The following is a 22696-nucleotide window of genomic DNA, read 5'->3' on the forward strand; positions in this document are numbered from 1 at the left end:
CCATGCACATACAAATTATCAGTAAGGTTCCTCAGTCAAACAGTGAATTTCAAACACAGATTCAACCACAAAGACCAGGGAGGTTTTCCAATGCCTCACAAAGGGCACCTACTGGTAAATAAAATATTTTTTATAAAAAATCAGACATTGAATATCCCTTTGAGCATGGTGAAGTTATTAATTACACCTTGGATGGTGTATCAAAACACCCAGTCACTACAAAGATGCAGGCTTCTTTTACTAACTCAGTTGCCTGAGAGGAAGGAAACCGCTCAGGAATTTCACCATGAGGCCAATGTTGACTAAAACAGTAGAGTTTAATGGCTGTGATAGTAGAAAACTGAGGATGGATCAACAATGTTGTAGTTACTCAACAATACTAACCTAAATGACACACTGAAAAGAAGCAAGCCTGTACAGAACAAAAATATTCAAAAACATACATTCTGTTTGCAATAAGGCACTAAAGTAAAACTGCAAAAATGTGGCAAAGAAATTATCTTTTATGTCCTGAATACAAAAAGTTATGTTTGGGGAAATCCAACACAACACATTACTGAGTATCAATTGGTGGTGGTGGTTGCATCATGTTATTAGTAAGTTATTAGTAAGTGTACCACTCAATGAGTGAATGGGTGTGGAGTCAGGCGCAGTGAGCAAAGGATGCGGGAAAAAACACGCTTTAATGTCCCCAAAAAAATCACAGGAACAAAATGGTATACCCAACACAGGTGTAACTATAAAACAAAATAGTACTCTATTGTGAAATACTAGGACAGCGAGAAAACTCAACAAAACACTACCGACTCTCACAAATACAGATGAACAAGCCCGCACAAACAGAAGCGGGCTCAACGAACTTAAATAACCCAACCCTTACAACCAAACAAGGAACAGGTGAAACCAATTAGACAAGACCAAACGAACACAGAACAAAGGAGCGGTGGCAGCTAGTAGACCGGCAACGACGACCACCGAGCGCCACCCGAACAAGAACGGGAGCCACCTTCGGTAATATTCATGACAGTATGCTTGTCATCCGCAAAGACGATGGAGTTTTTTAGGCTAAAAATAAATGGAATAGAGCTAAGCACAGGCAAAATCCTAGAGGAAAACCTAGTTGTCTGCTTTCCAACAGACAAATTAATCTTTCAGCAGGTCAATAACCTAAAACACAAGGCCAAATATACCCAAGTGGCCTATATAGATTGGACTTAATTCGGCTTGAAAATCTATGGCAAAACTTGAAAATGGTTGTCTACAGTAGCAATGATCAACAACCAACTTGACAGAGCTTAAATCATTTTTCATATAATAATGTGCAAATATTGTGCAATCCAGGTGTGCAAAGCTCTTAGACTTACCCAGGAAGACTCACATCTGTAATCGCTGCCAAAAGGTGATTCTAACATGTATTGATTGACTCAGGTCTGTGAATACTTATGCAAATGAGATATTTCTGTATTTAATTTTCAATAAATGTGCAAACATTTCTAAAAACATGTTTTGTCATTATGGGGTATTGTGTGTGGATGGGTGAAAAAATATATATTGTGTAAATGTTGAATTCAGGCTGTAACACATAAAATGTGGAATACGTCAAGGGGTATGAATACTTTCTGAAGGCATCTGAATGCTGGTTGGTTTCCCACTGAATTTGAGGTTCAGTTGGAAACCAGCTACTTCTCGCTGCCGCCATCCTTTGCATTGGAGAACTCATTGTTCAAATACACAAAAGCAAAGAATATGTCCGACATTTATTTTCAGCAAGGTTCTCAAGCGATGAACAAATTATCTTATACATTTCCCTACTCTGAGCTCCGTAAGGTCCTAAAACATTTACAAAAGAGGCAGTTCAATCTTCTATAAATGCTAAACTCAATCACCCATTCTCATAAATCTGTTCATGTTCCTACTCTCACACTACATACTGTTCATTTGTAATGTAATGTACTCTGTGAATACCAAAATGTGAACAACTTGATACTACATACCTACCAGTGGCATGTATTCATGGATGCCATAGTAAGCCAGGCTTCCCCAAAAAACTGACCAAGAATGTTTTCTTTTTTTTCTTCTTTGGTCTCTTTTTTTCTTTGGTCTGTGTTTCATACTGCTCTTCATAATGCTCTTTTTAATTTGCAAGAGGCTGAATGTACACATGACCAAAAGTATGTTCACACCTGTTTGAACATCTCATTCCAAAATCATAGGCATTAATATCGAGTTGGTCTCCCCTTTGCTGCTATGACAGCCTCCACTTCTGGGAATGCTATACACATAGATGTTGGAACATTGCTGCGGGGACTTGCTTCCATTCAGCCACAAAACCATTAGTGAGGTCGGGCACTGATGTTGGGCGATTAGGCCTGGCTCACAGTCAGCGTTACAATTCATCCCAAAGGTGTTCGATGGGGCTGAGGTCAGGGCTCTGTGCAGGCCAGTCAAGTTCTTACACACCGATCTCGATCACACTTACACACCGATCTTGGGCATTGTCATGCTGAAACAGGAAAAGGCCTCCCACAAACTGTTGCCACAAAGTTGGAGGCACAGAATCATCTAGAATGTCAGTGTATCCTGTTGCATTAAGATTTCCATTCACTGGAACCAAGGGGCCTAGCCTGAACCATGAAAAACAGCCCCAGACCATTATTCCTCCTCCACCAAACTTTAGTTGGCAATATGCATTGGGGCAGGTAGTGTTCTGCTGGCATTTGCCAAACCCAGATTCGTCCGTCGGACTGCCAGATGGTGAAGCGTGATTATCACTCCAAAGAATGCATTTCCGCTGCTCAAGAGTCCAATGGCGGCGAGCTTTACACCACTCCAGCCGACGCTTGGTATTGCACATGGTTATCTTACACTTGTGTGCGGCTGCTCGGCCATGGAAACCCATTCCATGAAGCTCCTGACAAACAGTTATTGTGCTTCCAGAGGCCATTTTGAACTCGGTAGAGAGATGCAACCGAGGACAGACCCTTTTAACGTGCTATGTGCTTCAGCACTCGGCGGTCCCGTTCTGTGAGCTTGTGTGGGCTACCACTTCACTGCTGCTCTGTTGTTGCTCCTAGATGTTTCCACTTCACAATAACAGCACTTACAGTTGACCAGGGCAGCTCTAGAAGGGCAGAAATTTGACGAACTGACTTGTTGGAAAGGGGGCATCCTATGACGGTGTCACGTTGGAAGTCACTGAGCTCTTCAGTAAGGCCATTCTACTGCCAATGTTTGTCTATGGAGATTGCATGGCAGTATGCTCAATTTTATACACCTGTCAGTAATGAGTGTGGCTGAAATAGCCGAATCCACTCATTTGAAGGTGTGTCCACATCCACTATACAAAAGTATCTCAAAGCAAACCGAGCGAACGAAACAGCACCCCTCTGTCTCTGTATGTGTAGGCCATCTATCTGATGCTGTCTGGTCCAAAAGAGTATGACATTTTTGCCACCCTTAGCATTGAATGCAAGGGAAGCCAACAAGCATTTGGCCTCCCTTGACAAAAGAAAAGTATAAAATAATAGCCAATCAGCGTTGAGCTAAACTGAGCGAGCTCAACTGTGAATGGTGCTCTCCGGGTTGTGATGAAAATACGGTGTGGTTGAATTTATTCTGCCACTGTGTCTTCTTCTTGTCTCGGCCTTTAGGCCTATATATCACTATCACAAGGCATATGAACTAACAGCTTACATAGTAATACATTGTAATATGGATTTTTCTGGATTCTCTAGTGATTTTACTCATGCACCGCTACTGATACCTACAAACATACAATGTCACTCGTAAAGCAAATAATAATTGAAAGACTTTCTGTACATACATTTCTGGATAAATTGGCACAACCCATCCTCTGCTAGTGCTAACAAACACAAAAGCAACAAATTGTCACATTCATACAATGTAGAAATTAGATCCTTTCAGATGAGATACACCAGAAAAAACATGTGTTTTGCAGAGAAGACTACTGACTGATAATTCACATAAATGACGCCAGAGCGAGTTAGTTTAACAGATGCAAGTTAAGTGTATTTCCTTCTATGACCATTGGGGATATTTATTGATTCCATGTATCATAGTACATATTATTATTCAGTGCTTTGTGACACAGTGGAAGTGCTGACAATTAGGGACACCATTCTCGGCAAAACACTCGAAATGTGCTTCTGGACAGAAAAAATAATCAAGCCATCTTTAGGTATTTTAGTTTTTTTTGAAAATGACAACATTTTCCAGAATGAGCACAACAATGACTGGCAAGATAAAAAAACTGTGTTTCAAAGGGGGAACCACCCAAGTCAAACTAACATTTAGGAATATTTTGCATTGTTTTTCTTTAGGCGTTTTGCAGCCAGGTGGAATAGATCACCTTGGTGATCTGCAGCACGGCGGCGTGTAGCGAGTACTGTACCACGATGGAGCCGAAGCCTTTGTAGAATCCCAGGGCTCCCTCCTCTCGCCGGATCACATTTACACAGTCCCGGATGCCTTCATACTGCGTGTTGATGGGCAGGACCTCAAAGCCCAGGTCTGTGTTGTCGATGATGGTGCGCGTGCCCTGGATGTGGAGCCTGTGCATCACCATCTCCAGCGGATAGAGGAGGACATCGGCACATAGACTGGCCACAAAACTAGCCATGAGTTCTGGGAAGTAAGCATCCAGCATGGTCTGGACCGTCTCCGAGCCGTCCACGGGCTGCTTGGCCGGACTCTTCCGGCGCAGGAGGAAGAGAACCAGCCTCTGCACGGTGGAGCTCACCACATAGTGGAGGACCCCGTGGAGCACGGTGGGGAGCATGAGACCCCATAGGGGCAGCAGGCGCTTGCTGTGGGGGACGCCCATTCCCATGACCCGGCCCACACCCTCCTTCACACAGTCCAGGATGCCAGGGTTGTCCCGGATAATCTCACTCTGGGGACACACAAAAAGGGACACTATGGGTGTGGTGCATATTTCATGGTTAATACAGAATGATCTGAAATTATCTCTGCATGTGTGTTTGGATTGAAAAGACCAGCTCTGTGAAGGAATGGATACATTTACTGATTCTTTGATACTGTTAAAAGGTTGAGTTTCGCAAAAACATGAAGTCATATTTATCTTTATTAGACAATGGACGAACGATGATCTTCACACTCAAGATTATCTTTATGTTGTTGGGAAATTCACCCAAAGTCAGTTAGAAAGTGAAGGGGAGTTATAGAAGATACAGATGGACAAGATAAGGACAGCCAAAATACAACAGACCACAAAGGGATCATCATCCATATACAGTAAGTATGAAGTATGGACACACTCACCTGCACAGTTTCAATGAGGCTTGCTGAGTAAAATGGCATGGCAACCACACAGGTTAAACTGTAAAAAGGAGATACACAATGACTGGTCATAAGATCAAAGCATTCTACGGAAATAAAGATATCAGCACTATCTGATAACAGCATCTACTAAATGTAAAGTCCCTTCTCTATTACCCTGCACACTTCTTTATACATATGAATATGCACTCTATAGTTATGCAATTAAATTATCACTTACCATACTGTTACTTCTAAGTTACAGTATAAAAAACATTCATTATTTAGGAAAGAAAATAAATGTTATTACCCTTTCAGAACCAAATGCCCAATAACTTGCTTGGGGTTCCATTTGTGGGAGAGTTCTCTGAGAACAAACAAACAAGCATAGTCAGTCCTCTATCCAAGGTACCAGGTAAATAACAGTGTTCATTTATTTCAAACAAGGTGATTTAACATAATTCTGATTTTTAAGAATAAAAAAAGGTTGGTTTAAACTAGTTATTGTATTGTTTGAACACTTATTTTTGAAGTATACTCTATAGTTTGTTTCATGACTTTTTTCCCATTCATTTAAAGCTGTTAGTGGTCTTCGATTTTGGTACTGGAACTTTGTGATCATCTCACTGGAACCTTTGGGAGCTGATAGATATGGCCTCTCTTGAGTATAATCACCTACCTCCAGCATGTTCTGGTAGTGGCTAGAGGCCACATTGTGAGTGGAAGTTTGACACCTAACGCCATTTAAAAGGATGACTTGCTATTGATGTTGTGCTCAATTTTTATCAACAGAAATAAACATTTTATTTTTGTTTGTCGAAGTCTTGTCAAAGATATGGTGGGCGATCAGGCGAGGACTAAAGGCAATAACTAATATAAGCAATATTCCCATTGGCTAGTTTTCTTGTCTCAAATATCCTCCAACAGTAAACGCATACCGTGGTAGTGGAGTGCATTCACTTATGATGCCTTCTGTTCCCAATGTGACTCCCTGTACCACAAAGGTGCTGCCCATTCCTTTCCATAAGGCCTTAGGACCCTGCAAGCAGACAATTCACAAAAATATATCGGCATTAAAACATGTTAGCCCAAAATCCACATTTTCAACATCTTTTGAACATTTGTTGTGGTGATATTTGTTAGACCTATTTGTGAATGTTGGCTTTTGGGTTTGTGAAAAGCATTTACTACCTGACTCTTGGTGACATTATACATCACACTGATAGCAGTCAATGGGGACAGATGGTAGCACCTGGCGTGATAATTGACCTGGAAGCCAGAAAAACAGAATTAGGAATAATTTATTTATTATTACTACTTACTACTTACTTAGTTCATTAAATACTTACTTCAAGCTCACTGGAGGTGAAACCTTAAGTAGCATTATAATGGGCAACTGTGATACACCCATGAAGATTTATTTACTGTATTGTAGAAAGATGAGTCAACAGAGTACACCAAAGCCTAAGGATGGAACACATACAGACTCTGAACATGTGAATTTTTTTTAAATATTTTTTTTATTTTACCTTTATTTAACCAGGCAAGTCAGTTAAGAACAAATTCTTATTTTCAATGATGGCCTGGGAACAGTGGGTTAACTGCCTGTTCAGGGGCAGAACAACAGATTTGTACCTTGTCAGCTCGGGTTGTTTGAACTCGCAACCTTCCGGTTACTAGTCCAACGCTCTAACCACTAGGCTACCCTGCCGCCCCAGGGCATATTGTGGCATATACTGCATGGCTGACCGTAGGCTTACCTGGCACTGACGACGAAACACAATGCAAGGGTGAGCCAGGACATTTTCAGTAAAGAGACTGGAAGAAGAAGACATGGTGTGAACACAGTGCCTTCAGAAAGTATTCACACCCTTTGACTTTTTCCACATTTTGTTGTGTTATGACCTGATTTTAAAATGGATTAAATTGAGATTCAGCAGACATTGAATATCCCTTTGAACATGGTGAATTTATTAAATACACTTTGGATGGTGTATCAAAACACCCAGTCACTACAAAGATACAGGCATCCTTCCTAACTCAGTTGCCAGAGAGGAAGGAAACCGCTCAGGGATTTCACTATGAGGACCATGTTGACTGTCACAGCGTTTAATGGCTGTGATAGGAAAAAATTGAGGATAGATCAACAACATTGTAGTTACTCCACAATACTAACACATTTTCATAAGTATTCACACCTGACTCAATATTTTGTAGAAGCACAGCATGTTCTGCAGCTTTTATAGCTGTGAGTCTTTCTGGGTAAATCTCTAAGAGCTTTCCACACCTGGATTGTGAAACATTTTCCCAATATTCTTTTCAATAGTCTTCAAGCTCTGTTAAATTGGTTGTTGATCATTGCTAGACAAACATTTTCAGGTATTGCATAGATTTGCAAGTAGATTTAATTCAAAACTGTAACTCGGAATAGGAATATTCACTGTCTTCTTGGTAAGCAATTCCAGTGTAGATTTGGCCTTGTGTTTCAGGTTATTTCCTGCTGAAAGGTGAATTCATCTCCCAGTGTCTGGTGGAAAGCAGATTGAACTGGGTTTTCCTCTAAGATTTTGCCTGTGCTTAGCTCTAGTCTGATTATTTTTTTAAACTGAAAAACTCCCTAGTCCTTAACGATTACAAGCATACCCATAACATGATGCAGCCACCAGTATGCTTGAAAATATAGAGAATGGTACTCAGTATTGTGTTGTTTTGGATTTGCCTCAATCATAACACTTTGTTTTCAGCACAAAAAGTGAATTCATTTTTGTAGTATTACTGTAGTGCCTTGTGCAAACAAGATGCATGTTTTGAAATATTTTTGTTCTTTACAGGTTGTCTTCTTTTCACTCTGTAAACGTGATATTTCTGTATTTGATTTTCAATAAATTAGCAAACATTTCTAAAAACATGTTTTTAATTTGTGATTATGGCATACTGTGTGTAGATGGATAAAATCCGATTGTTTTCGCATCCATTTTGAATTCAGGCTGTAACAAAACAAATAGTGGAATAAGTTGAGGGTTATGAATACTTTCTGAAGGCACTGTACATTTGTATTTGTATTTATTATGGATCCCCATTAGCTGCTGCCAAAGCAGCATCTACTCTTCCTGGGGTCCAGCAAAATTAAGGCAGTTTATACAATTTAAAAAAAACATTACAATACATTCACAGATTTCACAACACACTGTGTGCCCTCAGGCCCCTACTCCACCACTACCACATATCTACAGTACTAAATTCATGTGTATGTATAGTGTGTAATTTATCGTGTGTGTGTGTGTGTGTGTGTGTGTGTGTGTGTGTGTGTGTGTGTGTGTGTGTGTGTGTGTGTGTGTGTGTGTGTGTGTGTGTGTGTGTGTGTGTGTGTGTGTGTGTGTGTCTATGCCAATGTTTGTGTTAATTCACTTTTCCATAAGGTGTTTGTTTTTTAATCTGTTTTTTAAAATGTAATTTTACTGCTTGCATCAGTTCCATGTTGTCATTGCTCTATGTTGTACAACGTGCCTCCCATAGTCTGTTCTGGACTTGGGGACTGTGAAGGGTCCTCTTGTAGCATGTCTTGTGGGGTATGAATGGGTGTCTGAGTAGTTGTGTGTGCCACTACTGTGTGCCAGTAGTTTAGACAGACAAGGGGTCTGAATACTTTCCGAATGCACTGTATTGGCTTACTGCTTTCCTTTTCCCAAACACTTTGACTGTATATATAATGTTTAATGATGGAAATGGTTTGTTTAAATGTTTACTTTCCTTTAGAAGTCAAGATGGATCATCATCATCTCTTTACTACCAAACTACCACTGAATTACTGAAACATCGAATTACCTTGCAAGCCCGATACCAAATCCAGCAAATCTGTTCAACTGCTCTGAAAGAGAAAGAACATATACATGTGAATGAATATCTAACAGCAACATTTAATGGAAAAGCTTATTTATTGTTATACATAAATAAGTCATAGTCATGCAAGTCACTCAATATTTTGAGCATCATAGGCTTAGTAGCTGAGAAATTAGACTCTTCGAATTGTGTTTATTGTCAACAAACAAGCAGAGCATCAAGTATACTGCAAGGGTCACAGCCTCACTGGGGGAAGCACACGTATTAGTCGGAGGTGTAAAGTCACCAAGACACGCAAACCCCCCTCAAATGTTATTAGTCGTGTACACAGATTTGCAGGTGGGGCTGAATAATTTTGCACGCCCAATTTTTCAGTTTTTGATTTGTTAAAAAAGTTTGAAATATCCAATAAATGTCGTTCCACTTCATGATTGTGTCCCACTTGTTGTTGATTCTTCACAAAAAAATACAGTTTTATATCTTTATGTTTGAAGCCTGAAATGTGGCAAAAGGTCGCAAAGTTCAAGGGGGCCGAATACTTTCGCAAGGCACTGTACATAGGCCCATTATCAGCAACCATCACTCCTGTGTTCCAATGGCACGTTGTGTTAGCTAATCCAAGTTTATCATTTTAAAAGGCTAACTGATTATTAGAAAACCCTTCTGCAATTATATTAGCACAGCTGAAAACTGTTGTTCTGATTAAAGAAGCAATAGAACTGGCCTTTAGACTAGTTGAGTATCTGGAGCATCAGCATTTATGGTTCGATTACAGGCTCAAAATGGCCAGAAACAAAGACCTTTCTTCTTTAACTCGTGAGGGTTCGATTACAGGCCCAACATGGCCAGAAACAAAGACCTTTCTTCTGAAACTCGTCAGTCTATTCTTCTTCTGAGAAATGAAGGCTATTCCATGCGAGAAATTGACAAGAAACTGAAGACTGGTACATCGCTGTGTACTACTCCCTTCACAGAACACAGCATATTGGCTCTAACCAGAATAGACAGAGGAGTGAGAGGCCCCGGCGCACAACTGAGCAAGAGGACAAGTACATAGAGTGTCTAGATGGAGAAACATACGCCTCACAAGTCCTCAACTGGCAGCTTCATCAAATAGTACCTGCAAAACAATAGTCTCAACGTCAACAGTGAAGAGGCGACTCCGGGATGCTAGCCTTCTAGGCAGAGGTGCAAAGAAAAAGCCATATCTCAGACTGGCCATTAAAAAGAAAAGATTAAGGACTCCTGAGTGGCGCAGTGGTCTAAGGCATTGCATCGCAGTGCTAGCTGTGCCACTAAAGATTCTGGGTTCGTACCCAGGCTCTGTCGCAACCGGGAGGACCATGGGGCGGCGCACAATTGGCCCAGAGTTGTCCGGGTTAGGGAGGGTTTGGGCGGCAGGGATATCCTTGTCTCATCGCGCACTAGCGATTCGTGGCGGGTCGGGCGCAGTGCACACTGACCAGGTTGCCAGGTATACGGTGTTTCCTCCGACACATTGGTGCAGCTGGCTTCTGGGTTGGATGGGCATTGTGTCAAGAAGCAGTGCGGCTTGGTTGGGTTGTGTTTCAGAGGACGCATGGCTCTCAATCTTCGCCTCTCCCGAGTCTGTGCGGGAGTTCAAGCAATGAGACAAGACTGTAATTACTACCAATTGGATACCATGAAAAAGGGATGATTTAAAAAAATAAAAAGAACACGGACACTGGAAAGAGGAACTATGCCTAGAAGGCCAGCATCCCGGAGTTGCCTCTTCACTGCTGACGTTGACCCAATCCACTGCAGACTTGTTGATGTGGATGGGGGAGTGCTCTCTCTGCTGTCTCCTGTGGTCCACAATCAGCTCTTGTTTTGTTTTGTTGAGGGACAGGTTATTTTCCTCCTCCCTTTAGGCTCATCGTTGTTGGTAATCCATCCATGTCTTCATCACTGGAAGAGCATCTTGTCTCAACCAATGGTGGGGACAACAGAAAAACCTCATGATGTGAAATAGGGTCTAAGCGAACATGAAAATGTTTTTAATTTACGCATTGTTAGATAATTGATGTTAATGGTTTAAGGTTTTTGACAAAACAGTTTGTAAGCTTTTAAATAACATCAAACTCAACCGTTTATATTTTCCATTGAAGAAGACATGGATGTCTCATGGTATGGTATGTAAAATGGGTCCATTTTGAGCATGTTTATCTCATATATCTCATATATTTATCTCATATGTGACCACTTCTTCCACGGGCAAACATCAATGGAAAGTTTTGAATCAAAAAAGGAATGCTGTCGAAAAGGGATTCAATTCAAGTGGATTTACCCTGTAGTGTGATTGACATCAATCAATGTTCACAAATGCACCGAAAAGCGCAAATAACCAGGAAAACTACTTTATAATATACAGTATGACTCATCCGCCTACTTGAGAAATGCTCCTACTGTAGGTCTACACTACACTCCCTCTCTATCTGTAGGGTATTGTCTGAACCCAAAAATGTTGGTAGGTCTGCTCAAATGCCAAGTTTCTGTTTCTGTTATTTCATCATTGATGCTTTGAAAGGCAGTCCTGTCAATATTTCGTTTTTTACTTCTTGTAGGTAATTCTGGACTTGTTTGGATATGAGTTGGTTGGATTCTATCAGCGCAATAGTACATGCAATCAGGAACAGTGCCTCATAAAACAGTTTAAAAACAGAGATCTAGGCTAGTTCTACAGTAGTTTGTGCTCTCTTCAGTGTTTTTGTACTTTAATGTCATTGAATCCCTATCCTGCACAGAAATCATTTATATGAATGGTAACTGATTGTAAACGTGGATTTCAGGGCGAAGTCAAAGAAAGTTAAACGTATTTTTGTGGTACCAAGACACGTAACGTTACGCTAAAGTTTAAGTATGTCGCATAAGTTACTGTCGGTAATGTAAAGTCCAAATTGTTGACACTGACTCTACTATTCTCAGGCCTAGCTAGTTGAAAGTTGAGTGATTTCACATTCAAACACAGTGACGATTTCGTGTCGTAGTCATTGTTGTGAATGAACATGGTCAGCGTTGCTGAAATGATGTCCCCTACCGGATGGAGGAGCTGTGGGCAGAGTATCTTCAGCACCAGGTGCTGCAGGGGGCGCCTCAAATTGGGGCGTGCGTTCACCAAAATGTAAATTTCGGCTACCTGGAATATCTGGCGGTGTTGTTACCCAATTCTGCAGGTCCACACTAGAAGAATTATTAAATGACCTTCCACTGTAGCCCCCACTGTAAGCAGGATCCTCAATACCTCTGTAACCTAAACCATCAAAATTGTCCGGTCGCCGAGAAGTCATCCTGCACGAGAGCTAAATAGGAGTGACAGCTCCTTTGATATCACGACTAACGTTAGTCAAATAAATACGTGTAACTATACCACTTTTTAAATCTACGAGAAACACATTGAAAATTAAAATGAACCACAGAATAACACCAATTTCGACCGCTAGCAAGCTAGCCACCCTAAATTACTTCGTTCGATACGCTAGATAGCGAGCACAATAACAACACGAATGAACTGTCAGCTGATCATATCAGCGGCTCGTCAGAAACACTAAAAAGGTACATCCTGGTCATGGAATTTTGAAGTTTGTCAAAATAAAAGTTCCCCATGTAATAATAGAACCGTGTCAATAACCTGTATTTATTCATAATATATGAAATATAATTAGCTAAACATTAACAATGAATCTTATCTATTCATATTTAAGTGACATTTGCATTAAATGTCGGTTTTAAAACATGTTCCAAGGTCAAATGAAAGGCCACAATGTGAATCACTGTATATGGAATACATATTGGCTTATACAGCTAAATCTATTCTGGGTGCCACAGTAAAGGTGTTGTAGGGGATACTCAATAGGGTCTGTAGAATGTATATATGGTGTCATTTCATGGGGCTCTCAATAATACAGAGTATTTCCTATACAGTGATTCATATTATGGCCAATGGAATGGATGGAGTAAAAGGACTGCAACGCTCTGCATTATTCAAAGCTCCATGAAATGACACCACATATAGATTCTACAAACCCTACTGAGTATTCCCAGCAACACTTTTACATTAACACATAGAAACATTTTTCTATATAAGACAATATGTAATTTATAGACCTACAGTGCATTATTTACATTTTATTTAACTAGGAAGTCAGTTAAGAACACATTTTTATTTACAATGATGGCCTACCCTGGACAATGCTAGGCCAGTTGTGTGGTTCCCTATGGGACTACCATTCACAGACAGATGTGATTCAGCCTGGAATTGAACCAGGGACTGTAGTGATGCCTCTTACACTGTGGTACTGTGCCTTAGAATGCTGTGCCACTTGGGAGCCCTGCATTTGGACCAATGGAATGGGTGGAGTAGAAATGGCTATTGGGTAGACCACAGTCATTCAAGAAATTACACCATGTATAGATTCCAGTGCAAGATCAGTAGGGTCTCTAGAATATTATTTTCTTTACATTCATTTACTTAAGCCCCAGCCATTTCTCAATGTGCTCCACCTTATAATATAATCTTATATAAAGTAGTAATTATCTTTAGTTTAGATATTTCCCCGATGTAGTTATAATTTTGTAACATTATTTTAGCATTATGCCCTATGGAAAGCTGCATTTTTATTTTATTTTGGATCATACGCATAGCGTTTTACTTTTATTTTGAAGGCAAAATCAGAAAACCGAACGTCTTAATGCTGCTCCCGGGACACTAACGCTGCATCCGTCACGCTAATGCCGATCAACTGGAAGTTGTTTCCTTCTCTTCCGCATCCAAACTGCATTGTGGGACATGTTGTTTCTTGGTGTACTTATTTGACCTAACCGCAGTGCGTCCATGGAAACAGCAAACAAACGAGACTGGTGTGCAAGAGATGAGGGTGAACAATCCATAGATGTTAAATGGAGGCGAGGGAAACAGGTGTCTATACAATTATGAAAGCTGCCAATGTGATAATTTTATATTTGTTGTGGAAATACAACACAGGGACACTCGAAGTCAATCTTAAATTAATAATTGTTTATTGTCAGCTTGCCAGAGAGGTTCCAACAAACTTGATGCACCATAGTGAACATATGTCAGGAGCTCTATCGGGGCAGTCCTGTTAGTTCCCTTATATACAGACAAGTTATACTTGCAGTTATATAGCTTATTCATTCATAATTAATTCATCATTAACGTTTGCTTCATTCATGTGACCGACCAATACTGGGTCATGCATGTGACAGATCAATACCTCACGAGGCTTCTTCTCTCTAAGCTGTGACCTTGAAACTGTGACATCCTTTCCGAATGCACTGTATATGTGTGTACGGTACCTGTTATATATTGGGGGCAAACTAGGATGTGCTTTTGTGTTATTGCGTTAAGAAGGAGTGAATTAGCTTGCATGCTCTAATTGTTACGGTCACAGTAATGCCCTGTTATTTCCATGATAACAGATGAATCAAGAATATACTGACATTAAAATGACCTAATGTGCTTTCTTGTGTCTATCATCAGGTACTTACATGAATTGTATGTTGTTCTATTTTTGTCATTGTTATGTTTGTTGGCCATCATTGTAAAACAATAATTTGTTCTTAACTGACTTGCCTCGTTAAATAAAAAAATGTTTATCAGCCTCAAAAAAGCTGATATTTCAAACACAAAAATATGCATCCAAGCCTAGCTGAAATATGATAAGGAACATGTTGGGTCATTTTCACAGCTCTCTTTCCTTACAATCGGTCAAACTGAAAAAAAATCTTTCCCCTGATTTTTCTTCTTTTTGTATTGTATTTTCTCACTGGTGCCTCCTGGTACTGCAAAAGAAGTAGAGATGCCAGATAAATCTTTACAATCTTTACAAAGTACACTACATGACCAAAAGTATGTGGACACCTGCTCATCGAACATCTCATTCCAAAATCATGGGCATTAATATGGAGTTGTTCACCCCTTTGCTGCTATAACAGCCTCCACTCTTCTGGGAAGGCTTTCCACTAGAAGCTGTAACATTGCTGCGGGGACTTGCTTCCATTCAGCCAAAAGAGCATTAGTGAGTTCGGGCACTGATGTTGGGCGATTAGGCCTGGCTCACAGTTGGCGTTCCAATTAATCCCAATGGGTGTTTGATGGGGTTGAGGTCAGGGTTCTGTGCAGGCCAGTAAAGTTCTTCCACACCGTTCTCGACAAACCATTTCTGTATGGACCTTGCTTTGTGCACGGGGCATTGTCATGATGAAACAGGAAAGGGCCTTCCCCAAACTTTTGCCAAAATGTTGGAACCACAGAAACGTCTAGAATGTGATTGTATGCTTGTAGTGTTAAGATTTTCCTTTACTGGAACAAAGGGGCCTAGCCTGAACCATGAAAAACAGCCCCAGCCCCTTATTCTTCCTCCACCAAACTTACAGTTGGCACTATGGTAGCGTTTTCCTGGCATCCGCCAAACCCAGATTTGTCCATCAGACTGCCAGATGGTGAAGCATAATTCATCACTCCACAGAACATGTTTCCACTGCTCCAGAGTCCAATGGTGGCGAGCTTTACACCACTTCAGCCGATGCTTGGTATTGCGCATGGTGAACTTAGGCTTGTGTGCTGCTGCTCGGCGATGGAAACCCATTTCATGAAGCACCTAATGAACAGTACTTGTGCTGAAGTTGCTTCCAGAGGCAGTTTGGAACTTGGTAGTGAGTGTTGCGACCGAGGACAGACGATTTTTACTTGCTGTGCGCTTCAGCACTTGACGGTCCCGTACTGTGAAGTCCCATTCTGTGAGCTTGTGTGACTTACCACTTCGCGGCTGAGCCTTTTTTGCTCCTAGATATTTCCACTTCACAATAACAGCACTTACAGTTGACCCGGGCAGCTCTAGCTTGTTAGAAAATTGACAAATTGACTTGGAAAAGGTGGCATCCTATGACGGTACCAGGTTGATAGTCACTGAGCTCTTCAGTTCTACTGCCAATGTTTGTCTATGGAGCTTGCATGGCTGTGTGCTCCATTTTGTCAGCAATGGGTGTGGCTGAAATTGCTCTATCCACTAATTTGAAGGAGTGTCCACATAGTTTTATATATATAGTGCATTAATTCTATTGATTTATGACATTCTGGTGAGCAAGGATTTATTTGGTATTCTAGAGCAACATATAATGACAGAAGAGAAGCTACATGTATTTAATTACACACAGTTGACTAACAAATGGAGAGCTTGGGGCTATAAGGTTCTCTGCAAAAATATGATTCTGAGATAATTGGGTTTGGTGTCAGCGATTTTTATAATGTATTCTTTTGAACTTATCAACATGGATTGGTTTATTTAGAGTACTATATTGGTAGAAACCATTGAACAGAACAAGGCTATGTCAATAACTCATTTTTGACAAAAATGCAGATAGAACCTTATAGTCCCAAACTCTCGAAATAACCTACCAAAATTGTAGAAATTATAAACAAAACATATTTAAATTAGGCAACCAAAAAAATACTGCATCTTCTACCAAAAACGAGTTATGCTGTCTCTTACTGTATGTAGCCTGAAGCTGGTTAGGGTTGGGTGCGGGCCTCAGATTTCACATTATCACATTGGCTATAGTCGGTGGTTGCGCATGGGTTGTTAGCAATTGCGGCGGTTGCGGGTGAACAAACAGCTGACCCGCGCACCACTCGCGCATATGTTAATTTCCCGTTGCAAAACATTTTAAAACGTGCCCATATTATCATAATTCTGCTGTCAATGTCCCGCTTTCCACCCCAACCGTTTTCTTCTACTGTTCACAGAATGCCCAGCAGATGGTGACAAAATCTAATATGTGTGGCTATTTCACTGGACGCCAGGTTGGGGGTCAATTTCATTTAAAGTACAGTCGATTCAGAAAGTATACACTGAAATTCCAATTCTCCAGTGCTTTTCAATTAGGAGCATTTGGAATGGGAATTTCTTTTGCTTTCTAAATGGACTGGAATTGAAACGGAATTGACCCCAACCCTGCTGTACACCTCAAATTAATCAGATGTTCCCTCAACAGCACAGAGCTGGACTGAAATGTATGGGAGAGGGAGACCACATTGAGCTTCCTCTGGCCTGTACAGAGCTGCTCTTGCTTGGTTTGTGCCGTAGAAAAATTCTAAATTGTGGGTTATCAATGAGGCCTTAATAGTGCCTATTATAAACCCTAATGGGCATAGCTGTTATTTTGGTCAGCTTGGAAAGAGAGTGCACTTTGTACTGTAATGATTGGGCCAAGCCCTGAGTTATTTACATGCTCAAGAAATATTTAGGGCCTTGGTAATTATAATGATTATGAATAATATGGTTATGTCTTAGCTATTAACACATATTGTTTTTGAGTAAATCAAGACAAACACTGTGTTTTCTCTTTAGATTCCCTGGATTCCCTTCTGATGTCATTGGACAATGCTTCGGTATATACAGAACAGATTCCTGCCCTCTTTTACCTGGGAGAGACAGTATTGTACTGGGTCTGTACTGATGTGTCTCCAAAGCCCAATTTGAAAATGCTCAAGGTAGACTGGGAAGAGGATACCTAGTCAGTTGCACAACAGAATGCATTCAACCAAAATGTGTCTTCCACATTTAACCCGACCCCTCTGAATCAGAGGGGGCAGATCTTGGTTCCTTTTTAGTACATATCAATGTGTGTGGAAAAATAACCTATGTACCAAGTTTACAGATTTGACCACTTGTAAAACGGCAAGAACTTGAATTGTATTATGTGTCGTTCACCTTTGCAACTTCATAGTGATCCTGTAAGGCTCAGTTGGTAGAGCATGGCCCTTACACCACCAGGGTTATGGGTTCAATTCTGGGGGCCGCCGATACACATGACTGTAGGTCATTTTGTATAAAAGCATCTTCTAAATAGTATTGGAATCTTTTGGCTGGGTTATTTCTTCTTCTTTCACATCTATGGAAACATGAGTGGATACCAAAGAAGCAAATTCTTCATGATTTTTTTTAAAGGTATTGTACTATATGTATAAAATAAACATAGTAATTTATTATGTTTTTAACATGACTAATTGTTTTTTCTACTCAAAGAAACTGACCTCAATTTCAAACCGCATTGAAGAAAAATACATGTGTTCTTGGGTGTGTGTGTGCACGTACGTGCAACTAATGGGTGTAAATTGTGTTGTTGTTGAAAAACATGAAAAGACGTCTGTAAACTTCTGTTTCTCTTTTAGCTTTGTCTCAGTGTGAGTCATGCTGACAACCATATCCTAACATACTGGTCTCAGTGCACTTCATGTTACATCCAGGGTAGATTATTTGTGGACTGGGACCTTTTCAAGATGATTCAGCACCAGTAAGAGTTCCATGACAATTCGAACAAACCTAAAATATTTACTTCGGTCATGTGTCGATCAGTTTGTACGAGTGCACCCAGGTCATGGATTCACATACATACGAAAAAGGTATACACTAACTGGACTGTCAGTTGCTTTGGATAGGTGTCTTCTAAGTGGAATAATATGAATTCTATCCCAAAAATGCATTTGGTTTATGATTAGTTTAACCTTAACATCAGCAAAGTGTATTCAAGTTCACTGAAGTTGACATCAGTAGCGTTGCACTATGCCATAATAACACATGACTTATCGAGGAGAATATTATAAGGGCATCATGCCATCTGTGCAGGTGTTGAATGTTTGAATATCCCGTAGCTACATCCTGATGCTTTCCCCATGTAATCTGTGTTGTGCTGTAGGCTCAGGCAGACTGTCAGGAGTATGACATGTACCAGGTGCCCTGGCATTGTCTTCCCAGTTGGTACTGCGTAGAAAACGATGTCAGCCAGCAGTCCCAGGTGTAACACCACCTCTTCCTGCTGAGAGATGAGCTGTAAAAAGACGACTGTTTGGTTTGAGCTGTCTATTGTAGTCTTGTTCCTCAATATTTAAACTTTTTATTAGTGCAACACCATGACAGTGTAGGCTATATATTTGTTTCCAGAATCTGCCATACTACAGACTGTGACAAGTTAGGACTTTCCCAATGACTTTATTCAGCTCTAATCTGGTAACCAGATCTGTTTGTGAATTAGCCAATGCTTTGTAAAGGGAAAGACAGTTGTTGTGACAACACAGCGGTTGGATATGAAAAGTCAGACATCTCTTTTATTTGAGAGTAAGTTGACATTTGAGATAAGGCCCAGAGTACTTCGTCACCATGTGACATGACCAGGAAAACCTTAGACAACACACACTCAGTATGTACAATTTAGTACCTCTAGAACCCTGGGGGCATCTCGGACTCTCTGGTCTGTTTCTTGGCTCAGGTGTTCCTGCAGAGCGATCCAGGCCACATTCCTTAGCCATTCCTGCAACACGGCTCCGCTGAGCCCTCAGCATACTTACACCAAAGCCTGAACAGCACTGTAGCGCAGCTGCCAGGCGTCGGTGCCAGCTAGCGAATGAACAGATGACACCAAACTCAGTGAAAACCCTGACAAACTGCAGACCAGGATAGGGAATTACTGCTTTAGATTAGACTTTTAGTGTAAATATAATGGCTAACCCAAGCTGTTGGAACATACTCTTACTTTAAACTGTAATATCTGCAATGTAGAGTCATACATGTATAGGCCTAATATCTAAAGATGTTGAAAAAGGAATTACCAAGACTAAAATAGATGTTGTTATATTTTTGCTCATTTCAATGTTTTCTTGGTTTCCCACTCCTTTTCTCCATGATTTACATGGATTGCCGTTTGCCATGGCCAACAACCCCTCGGATGCATCCCTTCCTGGAAAAGAGGATGACCTACAGTACTTTTAGTGATAATGAAAGAAATGAAAAGAGAGAGACAAGTTAATTTAGTGTGTAGATTATATATGGGCCAGTTTTTGAGACACCCAGATGAAGCCTAAACTACAAAAACATGCTCAATTTAGAATCTCCAGTGAAAGTGATTTTCAGTCGAGAACTTCGCTTAATCTTGGTATGGGTAACCAGCCCATAATATGTCTAGAAACCCATCCTGCTCTGTCTTTGGGTTGATGCAGAGACTCATAACCATCTGAAGGCACAGCAAGCAAGACTTTGCAGAACAAGAACCAGTAGTCCTACAGTACAGTCCACCCCAAATTTAAAATAGATGTTAAAAATTAAATACATTAATTTAAGAATTAATTGATTTTTTAAAAATCACGTTGATTTGGATGACTAAGCAAGTCTTTATAACTTGAAACTGGTATAAAATAAACATGAATACTTTTAGGAACAATCATGCATCCGGAGCGATGTGTTTACATACGTACAGTTGAAGTCGAATGTTTACATACACCGTAGCCAAATACATTTAAACTCCGTTTTTCACAATTCCTGACATTTAATCCTAGTAAAAATTCCCTGTCTTATATTAGTTAGGATCACCACTTTATTTGAAGGATGTGAAATGTCAGAATAATAGTAGAGAGAATGATTTATTTCAGCTATTGTTTCTTTCATCACATTCCCAGTGGGTCAGAAGTTACCATACACTCAATTATTATTTGGTAGCGTTGCCTTTAAATAGTTTAACTTGGTCAAATGTTTTGGGTAGCCTTCCACAAGCTTCCCACAATAAGTTGGGTGAATTTTGGCCCATTCCTCCTGACAGAGCTGGTGTAACTGAGTCAGGTTTGTAGGCCTCCTTGCTCGTACACACCTTTTCAGTTCTGCCCGCATATTTTCTATATGATTGAGGTCAAGGCTTTGTGATGGCCACTCCAATACCTTGACTTTGTTGTCCTTAAGCCATTTTGCCACAACTTTGGAAGTATGCTTGGGGTCATTGTCCATTTGGAAGACCCATTTGCGACCAAGCTTTAACTTCCTGACTGATGTCTTGAGCTGTTGCTTCAATATATCTACTTAATTTTCCTTCCCCATGATGCAATCTATTTTGTGAAGTGCACAGGCCCTCCTGCAGCAAAGCATCCCCACAACATGATGCTGCCACCCCCGTGCTTGACAGTTGGGATGGTGTACTTTGGCTTGCAAGCCTCCCCCTTTCTCCTCGAAACATGACGATGGTCATTACGGCCAAACAGTTCTATTTTTGTTTTATCAGACCAGAGGACTTTTATCCAAAAAGTGCGATCTTTGTCCCCATGTGCAGTTGCAAACTGTAGTCGGGATTTTTTTATGCCGGTTTTGGAGCAGTGGCTTCTTCCTTGCTGAGCGGCCTTCCAGGTTATGTCGATATAGGACTAGTTTTACTGTGGATATAGATACTTTTGTACCTGTTTCCTCCAGCATCTTCACAAGGTCATTTGTTGTTGTTCTGGGATTGTTCTAGGATTGTTCTGGGATTGATTTGGGATTGATTTGCACGTTTCCCACCAAAGTACATTCATCTCTAGGAGACAGAAAGCGTCTCCTTCCTGAGCGTTATGACGGCTGCGTGGTCCCATGGTGCTTATACTTGCGTACTATTGTTTGTACAGACGAACGTGGTACCTTCAGGCATTTGGAAATTGCTCCCAAGGATAAACCAGACTTGTGGAGGTCTACAATTTTCTTTCAGAGGTCTTGGCTGATTTCTTTTGATTTTCCCATGATGTCAAGCAGAGGCACTGAGTTTGAAGGTAGGCCTTGAAATACATCCAAATACACCTCCAATTGACTCAAATTATGTCAGTTAGCCTATCAGAAGCTTCTGAAGCATTGACATCATTTTCGGGAATTTTCCAAGCTGTTTAAAGGCACAGTAAACTTAGTGTATGTAAACTTCTGACCTACTGGAAATGTGATACAGTGAATTATAAGTTAAATAATCTGTCTGAAACAATTGTTGGAAAAATGACTTGTGTCATGCACAAAGTAGGTGTCGTAACCAACTTGCCAAAACTATAGTTTGTTAAAAAGACATTTGTGGAGTGATTGAAAAACAAGTTTTAATGACTCCAACCTAAATGTATGTAAACTTCCAATTTAAACTTTATGACTGTGCAATGACTGGCATGACAAGAGGAAAACTGATGATGCACTATCCAATTTTGAAATGGCACCTTGTGCAGCCTACTATTACAGCTGTTAAGATTACGCTGAAAGCCGGACTGAGTTCCTTTTTTGGGGAAAATATTGTCTTGCATACAACAAGTGCAAATGGTTTTATGCACTTTATTTAATCGACAAAACTAACTTGGATTTTATTATTTTTTATTCTCCCATTATATGACATTTGCAGAAAGATAAACAATGACAACATTTTACTCTCAACAAGCAACATTGGTAGAAAGAGATTTGTGCATAACACCATACCCTCATGCTGAGTTTCACAGACAGACAATAGAACAATTACAATTCTATACCAAGTAAAGTGTATTGTTTCTCAAATATGCTTTTCATTTCAAATCCTCCTAGACCATCTTCTGTCTTGAAATGGACTTTTGTCACTCATAAAGGAGATAATACATTTCCCCCCATAATTTAATCAGATGTGATAGAACTATTAAACTCGCTTTGACATTCCCATTCACATTCAAACATTACGGAACAACCATTTCCACATTCATTTACATTGACACAAATAGACATTTAAAACA

General features: G+C 40.3%; 1 protein-coding gene across 1 annotated transcript; it reads right to left on the reverse strand.

The window, feature by feature from the left end:
• Window positions 1–1739: 1739 nt before the first annotated feature.
• On the reverse strand, window positions 1740–12683 carry LOC135548193 (mitochondrial outer membrane protein SLC25A46-like). Its single transcript, XM_064977536.1, has 8 exons — window positions 12197–12683; window positions 9124–9166; window positions 7059–7116; window positions 6490–6567; window positions 6237–6337; window positions 5609–5665; window positions 5302–5359; window positions 1740–4912 (listed from the first exon to the last, which is right to left on the reverse strand). Exons 1-8 carry the CDS (start codon window positions 12444–12446, stop codon window positions 4337–4339), a joined length of 1221 nt encoding a protein of 406 aa, XP_064833608.1. The 5' UTR covers window positions 12447–12683; the 3' UTR covers window positions 1740–4336.
• Window positions 12684–22696: the final 10013 nt, after the last annotated feature.

The sequence above is a fragment of the Oncorhynchus masou genome, chromosome 11, assembly GCF_036934945.1.
Source record: "Oncorhynchus masou masou isolate Uvic2021 chromosome 11, UVic_Omas_1.1, whole genome shotgun sequence".
NCBI lineage: Eukaryota > Metazoa > Chordata > Actinopteri > Salmoniformes > Salmonidae > Oncorhynchus > Oncorhynchus masou.